Genomic DNA, 8870 nt, shown 5'->3' with positions numbered 1-8870 from the left:
TTTTTAAATATATAAACTCATAAATCAAGTTTTGTACTAGTGATCATGTTTCAAATTATGAAATACAATGTATTAATTTTTTTAATTTATTTATTATTTTTAAAAAAAAGCCTATTTAGACGGGGATTAGGCAGACCTTGATTAAAAGGCCATTAAATTTGGATGTTAACAAACAAGAGTAAAGGCCGGCCCATATTTTTGGGCCGAACCGGTCTGAACAAACTTGAATTTTAGTCCGGTCCGGACCGGCCCGGCCCGGCCCATGGACAGTTATAACCATAATAAGTATCAATGAGAGAGAGAGAGATGCACACAAGCGCGGGTGGGGTGGGTAGCTGGCTGGCTAAGCTTGGCCATGCCGAACGCCACCACCGCGGCAGCCGCCGGCGTCATCGTGCCAAGGGCGCATGGTCTTGCTCAGCGTGTTTCTGTGTCGTCTATCATCGCGCGGCCAAGGCTTTTCCCTTGGGGTCCTTCTCGTCTTGCGTCGTGCTCGAAGCCAGGGCTGCTAGCGGTCGTCGCCTCCGCTGCTTCATTCGATGAGCTCAACGCTAGGAAGAAGTCGAATCATCAGGCGTCGAAGGTTCGGGTCTTGAGTGATTTGCGTTTTTGTGATTTTTCACGCTTCTGTTTGTGGATTGGGAGGGATTGGATTAGGTTATTGTGTTCGAAATTGGTGCTTTTTTATTGTGTTTTAAGATCTTAGGGAGATATTTCTTGGTCCTTAACTGGTCTAGTGTTCAATTTTGATTAAAAAATGTGATTTTTTTTCCTTCTATTTAGGTTTTGTTTTTCGGTTTGTCAAAAGTTGTGGTCTTGATGTTTTCCTTGTTTATAGGGCATGAGGAACGTGTGTGCATGTGCTCTTGATTAGAAAATATCAATTCTCTTGATATTTTATGGTTGCAGTCCTTTGAATTGGAGCAATCAAAACTAAGTACTCTGTCGTTTGCTGCTGAAGCAAATGAAGTTAGACTTAAGTTAATGCATATTTAAAGTGTTGCTGAAGCTTGCTTCCTGCTTATCATCCAATGAATAACATGTACTTGAAGGGTTCAAAGTGTGTATATGTTGAAAGCTTATTGCGTATAATCGAATATTAGAAACATAATACTGTATTTTATCAACTTCTAGAGAAGACGTACTGATGAAAAAATGATTTTAGAATATGCACAAATACAAGCACCTTCAGTGAGTTGGAGCTAGATTTATACTGCTCCTTTAAAAATATAAGTTTGCGCCACTCCTCTGTGTCAAAGGATGCACAATTTTCATGATTTTTTACACATTTTATGAGCTTGGCACCATTTTGTCACTACCAATTGTGATGGGAGATACTTGTTTTGGACCATAGGCAGCATTAAGAGGAAAGGCTATCTTGCTTGGGGTGTTATTTGAATCTGTTCTTGTAGTTATTTTATATGATGTGAACTTGGAGACTAGTTATATGCATAATCTTTTTACTGACACTTTTCTCTTTGAAATTAATTGTTTGTAGTTCCTTAAGTTTAAAATATCATTTTGCTCTTTCAGAAATCCATTCTCTCAAACTTAATACAAGAGATTGAGCCTTTGGATGTGAGCCTTATCCAAAAAGACGTCCCTGCTGATACAGTGGATGCAATGAAGAGAACAATCTCTAGCATGCTGGGTCTACTACCTTCGGACCGGTTCAATGTCCTGGTGGAAGCTTTCTGGGATCCCCTCTTTAAGTTACTTGTTTCTTCAATGGTGACTGGGTATGTGACGCTATTGGCTGTCATTTTTCCTTTCTGCTTTGGGCTTGCAGCCTCAGCTTTGATGTTGAAGTCAAATTATTAGGTATTATTTGTAATTGTCTATATGAATTGCAGGTACACATTGCGCAATGCTGAGTACAGGCTATGCCTTGAAAAAACTCTGGGTGTATGTGAGGAATTTTCCAATGAACAATATCCAGAAAATACTGGACTTGATGCCGATGGTCATAAGATGGTCCCTCATGGGACTTCAAAAATGCCTGAGATTCCAGGAAGAGATGAATTTCTACTGAGTTCTAAAGAAAATGGAGAAGTACTCGATCCCGAAAGGGTTGGTGTTGAAGGTCTTGGAGAAATGACACCTGCAACTCAAGAATATATTATTAACCTACAAAATCGGATATCTTCCATGGAAAAGGTGAATTCTCTATTTCAACGCTTATATGCCAGAAAAAGTAGGGAATGAGAGCAGAAAAGGAATGAAAATTTTTAGGCAGGTTGGTAGGTTTAATGTAGGCTATGGTTAAAAATGGTTTATAGAAAGGAAGAGGGTGGGAATGGGAACAACTGACGCCATTTTGATGTCCAAATACACAATTCCTGTTTTGAAGTGCTGAAAGATCCTTTTGCATGTATCTCTTTTTTTATTAAGATCTTGCTTGTGATTTTCAAACAGAAATTATAAATCTAAGTTCTCTTTAAGTCGAATATTAATCTTTCATAGGAGTGCATTGATTATTTAGAAATTTATAGTCTTAAAATATGTTCTTTGATTTCCATTCTCTTTTGTGAATGTTGTTTATTTTGAATTAGCATTACAATTTTTTCTCTAGAATAACCTACAGGGTTTCTGGCAGAGTATTGACTGAAAAGAAAATATCTAAGCTGACTTTCTGATTATATTGAAGAATAGATTCTGTTTACATGCATACCTTTCACTTATGGTACTACATTTTCTTCTTCTCTCACAGGAACTGCATGATGTCAAGAGACAAAATGCTGCACTACAAATGCAACATTTTGTTGGGGAAGAAAAGAATGACTTGTTGGACTACTTGAGATCACTGCAACCTGAGAAGGTTTGGATCAAAAGAAACTCTGTTTATGTTTCTTCAAAAATCCAGAGATACTTGCAGTTATTTGCCATCCAATGATTATAACTTCTAAACTAGCTTTTGAAACCAGCAATAGCAAATTATTTGTCTACCTGATGATTTTTGCATAACTTGTTCCAAAGAAAAGGAGTGGGATAGCATATTAATCTTTTCTGCCGTGGTAGACCTCTGCCATATGAATTTATATTTTATGCAACTTTTCAATTCTATTGAAAGAATTTCTGCTTATCGAAAAATTGCAGCTGACATTGTAAAAACCCTGCAAAGTTCATTGCAACAGACGTCATTCCTCATTTGCATACAATAACCTATCCTAAAGACTAGGTTGTCGTGCATTTGCTGTACAATAGTGTAACAGAATATATAGAAATTTGTTTTCCATTATAGAACAACTTGTCTAGCTACCAACTTTACACAGCATACCATATGATGAACTTATTGTTGTTGTATAGCTTGGTGCTATCAATTGCTAATAAGCTGCTGAATTACCATCATGACTTAGAATGTGACTTTGGATAACTTGTAATTTTTTGACTCAAAATACAACTCAGTATAAACTATGTCTCTTTAATTACTTATTCTCTCTCACTACGATGTAGATGTTGTCTTTAAGATCTTGGCATCTTGAAGAATTAGTGCTACTCAAAAGTTCTGCTATAGAACAACCAGATTTTTTTATCAACCAATAGAACTGGCAAACCAATCGCATTTATTATCAAAGAAATATGAGCATATTGTGGAAAGATGCTCAACATGCTGATACTTGCCACTAATCGCCTGATAATCTTCTCTTACCTTATTTATGTCTCACATATTTATGGCCTGTTATATTATATCAACTGTTGACTTTTCACTGTTACGTCATTTGCATTGCTTTGAACTGACATCATTGACACCATCATGTTGCGCAGTTGCTTGTTTCTGATTAAATGATAGACAAAACATTTCCTTTTGCAAAGCTAAGAAAAACAAATCTGATAAGAGAAGGCAAATTTTTACTCATGTTCATTGTTAGAGCTAAAGTTTCTGACTTCTTGTGTTTGGTTTACTACTAAAGAGTATATGGAAGATGTTTTCCTTTGTTGGTTATGTAACAGTGCATCTACCTTCATCTCTAGGTAGCTGAATTATCAGAGCCAACTTGCCCTGGGTTACAAGAGACAATTAAGTCTGTTGCTCACGGCCTCCTTGCCACTCTTTCTCCCAAAATTCATACCAAATCTCCTCCTCATTCTGAGAATGCAACAGGTGGAAGTTCTCTTGACATCGGAAATGATGACTGTCCAGAGCTTGTTGAGAACACTTCCCTTCAGTTCCAACCCCTCATTTCAGTCTCACGGGATTATCTTGCGCGCCTTTTATTCTGGTTTGCCACACTAATTACTACACTTTATCTTCATCCCTTCACTTATATTAACAAATCTGTGACTTTGTCATCGTTTGATCGGTTTCAGGTGTATGCTATTGGGTCACTATCTGAGAGGTTTAGAATACAAGCTAGATCTAATGCAACTGCTCACAATCTCAGGGGACGCAACGGCATCTATACATCAAGATGGTGATTCTGTTTCTTGATATAATCTTAAGGTTTGCTTGTGAATCTTAAATTAGTTCGTGGTATATGAAATTTTAGGTTTTGTTGTTTGGACTTGCATCTTGTTTCATTAGATTAAAATGTATTTTGGTTGAAGGGAATAACATCAAGCAATGGCTTGATTTGAACAATTTAAAGCTTTCTATTATACCTCACTAGGGTTGAAAATCATCATAAACTTGTTTCCAGGGCAATCAATTGAACCCACTGGTTTGTGAAATTAGTGTTGATGGAATTACTGAGATTCAAAGTTGTACTTTGTTTTATGGTTTTTGTAGCAAGTGGGAGTAGGGTCCACACACATAGACACTGAGACCACTTGGACATAATCACTCCTCGTACTCTCATAAATATGTTCTCATTCATGATTCGAATTCTCACCATTTGTGAAAGGTTCGAATGGGAACCTGGTTATCAATAAATCATTTGGTAGTTGGTAGATATTTATGTTTGGTTGTATTCCCTGCAAATCATTATTATTTTCTTATTTTTATTTTTATTAAAAAAGTCAACTAAAAATCTTTTTAAATAATCAAATTATTATTATTATTTTGTTTCTCCAACAAATGTTGTGTTTTTTAATAAATTTTCAAGTTGGTTTTTTAGGGTAGCAGTACATAAGTTAATTTAATTTTTTTTACAAGGTATATTAGCAATTAACCACTTTTATGGGGTTGTACAACCAAGTTTTTCTTTATGTTTCAATTTTCATTAATGTTTGAAGTTTTCAAATGTATGATGTAATTGGTATATATCAAATTCTAATCAATGAACTAATCTTGTATTATATTGGGCGTTTATCTATTTCCAATTATTAATTTCATATTATTATAAATTTAAGATTTTTTTTTTCATTTTGTATATATGCCATTAACTAATGGGTATTGGACTAAATCATTTAATTGATTTATTAAAAAATAAAATAAAACTTTTGCCTCCAACTTAGATTTCATGAAATTTTTATTCTCATGCATCTTTCTTTGGGGGGTATAAATACACTGATTATGTGGATACATATATACATTTAAAAAATAATTCTAATTTATAAATTATCATTTAAAAAATCATATATATATACACACAGTTAAGTTCACTTAACTTAAAAACAATAACAAGAATTGAAGATGAAAACAAGACATATAAACAATGAATACAACAAAAGGTCTATATTGATTTAGTATGCATCTTTATTTTCAAACATGAAATGTTGGAGTTAAAAGAAACAACCACCGAAAAAAGAAGTATCTAAATGTTTTGAAGGCCGGCAAATGTATGTTTATAAAACCTATGTTTGATTTAATTGTTAATTTCATCATCATCATTATTATTAAATAAATAAGGCATCCATCATCAAGGAAATCAAAGAGGTGACAATGGAGCTTAGTTCAAGACAAGTGGAGATAAAGGTTGTGAATTACTGTTAATTAATTTAGTTTATTATATTAATCTAATTTTTTTTTTTAAGATAACTTCAACGAGATTGATTTGCATTTAGATTTAAATTGATGACTTATTATTAAAATCATGCAAAATACTATATCGTAAATATCGATCTATTTTAATACAGTTAATCTCTGAGAAAAATTATTTATATATATAGACCAACACAATGAGTTCTCAATCTATTGGTAAGAAACATACCCCGGTTTTCAAATGTCTAAATTACCCTCTTGTGGTCTTCAAAGGTGAGATAATATATCTAAAATTATACTCATTTCAATTGCTATAGTTAGAGGTATATATCTTTACCTTTGCATATTATATAGACAATTAATATGAAATGAATAAATGTACTCTGATGATGATTTTTAACATATTATGTTAAGCTACTTACTTAGTGGTTCTAATCTTTCTTTAGATTAATCATTTGGAGTACCTTTTTTATTTCTTACATTTTATCTAAACATTTCAACAAATTGCTCTTTGTTTCCTTGTACTTAGCCTCATATATATATATATATATACATGATGCAATGACTCTTGGATATAGATTAAGACTTAATTTGTATCCATGTTTTCCATCCTTAACTTCTTGGTATATTGTAAACCAGTCACTGTCTTAATCTCAGCACCAATATTTCTCTACGTAATTATAATCTAATATGTATATATATATATATATATATATATATATATATATATATATATATATATATATATATATATATATATATATAAAATAAATTTATCACTTTTATAATTTTTAATAAATTATTATTTTAGAAGTTTATATACACCTATGCCGAGCCCACCTCGGCACCAGGGAGCTTGTTGAGATTCCAACTAGTTCACTTAAACATACTTAATTAAGTGTGATGTAATGTCGACTCCAGCAAACTTGATAGACTAGAAGATAAAGAAAATTCTAAAACAACCCCCAAAAACCTCTTAGTATATTGGTATCAGATCTTTTACATAAAATATTCATATCATTACTGGAAAGATAGATTCAAACCTTAACTCATATGAAGGAAGGGCATAAACATATGGAAGTATAAATTGAAATTCCATGCCTGTGCACACCTATGATATAGTTTTTGTTCACTTTTTTTTTTTTTGATGAACGTGACAAGCGATGTTAATCAAGGAATATGTAAATATAGAAGTGCACAAGTATAGTAGCGGTTAGAAATAAATCTCTCTGCCATACAACTCTTGAGGGGAAGAAAATTACTTTACCCATAAACTTCCTAAAAGGGATCTTATACATTGTGAGTTGAGAGGCCCGAACTCAAGACACCCTGATCATAAAGCATGATGAGTATTGTTGGACTAAAATTCTGATCCTGTGATTTGTCCATTTTGTAATTGACAACATATATTTGAAAAAAAAAACCTAACAAAATTACAACATGGTGGTCCTTTTCACTTTTGATACATCTAAAAATTATATTTACTTATATTTTTGTACATATTATTATTATTATTATTATTATTATGTGTTCTTACATGTGCATAACGAAAATAAATAAATTGTTATACATACCTACATACATATTTTTGTGTAGACGCCAAAATTTTACTGAATTCACTGTGATATAAGATGTTTTATGTGGATATTTTGGTCAAAATAAAATCCGGTGAAATTATGACTTACTTATAAATTTATATTTAAAATATTACTGACCTAATTTCTTTTAATTCTAACCAAACACGTTTATTGAAATTTTGCTGAATGATGATGTAACTTACTTTGGAATAAAACAACTACTTTGAAACTTTGATTTATTCATAAATTTAAATTTTAAAAAAGCACTAACTTAATTTATTTCAATTTTAACAAAATTTCTCTGTGAAATAACATGTTTTATTAATGATATTTCTATCTAAATGAAATAAAGTCAAATTATGACTTATAAATTTAAATTTAAAAAATCACTGATGTAATTTATTTCAACATCAACCAAACAAGTTTGGCAAATTAATGTCTCCTTCTTCAGAGCAAATGCCTAAAAAAACACTATCAACATTTTGGTTGTATTAATGTATTTTCAAAGTCAATACCTTCAATCAATTAAACTCTTTTATTTTCTACAGAACACCTTGGTTTCCATTTGTCCAAAGAAAAATCTTCACTTGTATAACAAATCCTGCTTTTTGTGATATTCAATCAAATCAAAATTAATTAATATTATCTTTAGTGGATTGAATTGGTCCTTGTTCAAAATTTCCCAACAAATGCATTTAATTGTCACCATGTACATTTTAAATAGTCAAATTTAAATTAATTGCTTATCATCTCACAATTTGTCTCTTTGTTATTTTTATATTAAAAAAGTAATGATCATTAATACAAATTAAATAATTACTAATACAGCCAAAAACGTACTAACCTATAAATGATATCAAGTCCTCTGACTCAAGTAAAATTTGTGCACGTCTCTGACACATGATTTGTTTATATTGTAAAAAAAAAACATAATAATAAATAAAATAATTATTAATATATATGAAGATAAAATCATATTTAAAATTAACTTATAAATTTTATAAAAAATACAAAAAAATGTAAATGAAAAACACACAAATAAATGATAATTATTTTATTATAAGAGGTAAATAAATAAATAAATATAGTTTTTTTCAAGGATGTAATAATATCTAGCTGTTGATCAAACATGAATTTCACATACAGTGCCTTCTATTTACGAACTTAATTTAATTAATATAAAATATTTTCTTCAAAGATCATCTTGTTGTGTCTTTCTCCAGACCTAATCTTCATGTGAAGGATAAATGTTGATTGTTGTGCAATTTAGTCAAATTAATATTGATTGAGATAATGTTCAACGTGGAGTTAAATTAAGTTGTTTAGGTTGAAATTAACTTTATGGTCACTAAATGTGTTAGTCATAGTATCTATCGTCATAAATAATTATATTTATAATTTTTTTTACAAATACAACAAACATATATATATAT

General features: G+C 31.3%; 1 protein-coding gene across 1 annotated transcript; it reads left to right on the top strand.

The window, feature by feature from the left end:
- Nucleotides 1-297: 297 nt before the first annotated feature.
- LOC120277988 lies at nt 298-4692 on the top strand. The gene is made up of 6 exons (XM_039284864.1): nt 298-583; nt 1534-1739; nt 1854-2157; nt 2711-2818; nt 3973-4220; nt 4309-4692. Exons 1-6 carry the CDS (start codon nt 356-358, stop codon nt 4427-4429), a joined length of 1215 nt encoding a protein of 404 aa, XP_039140798.1. The 5' UTR covers nt 298-355; the 3' UTR covers nt 4430-4692.
- Nucleotides 4693-8870: the final 4178 nt, after the last annotated feature.

This window comes from Dioscorea cayenensis, chromosome 15, assembly GCF_009730915.1.
Source record: "Dioscorea cayenensis subsp. rotundata cultivar TDr96_F1 chromosome 15, TDr96_F1_v2_PseudoChromosome.rev07_lg8_w22 25.fasta, whole genome shotgun sequence".
In the NCBI taxonomy this organism is placed as follows: Eukaryota; Viridiplantae; Streptophyta; class Magnoliopsida; order Dioscoreales; family Dioscoreaceae; genus Dioscorea; species Dioscorea cayenensis.
The sequence above is the reverse complement of the archived record's forward strand: the minus strand, read 5'-3'. Positions and strand labels throughout refer to the sequence as shown.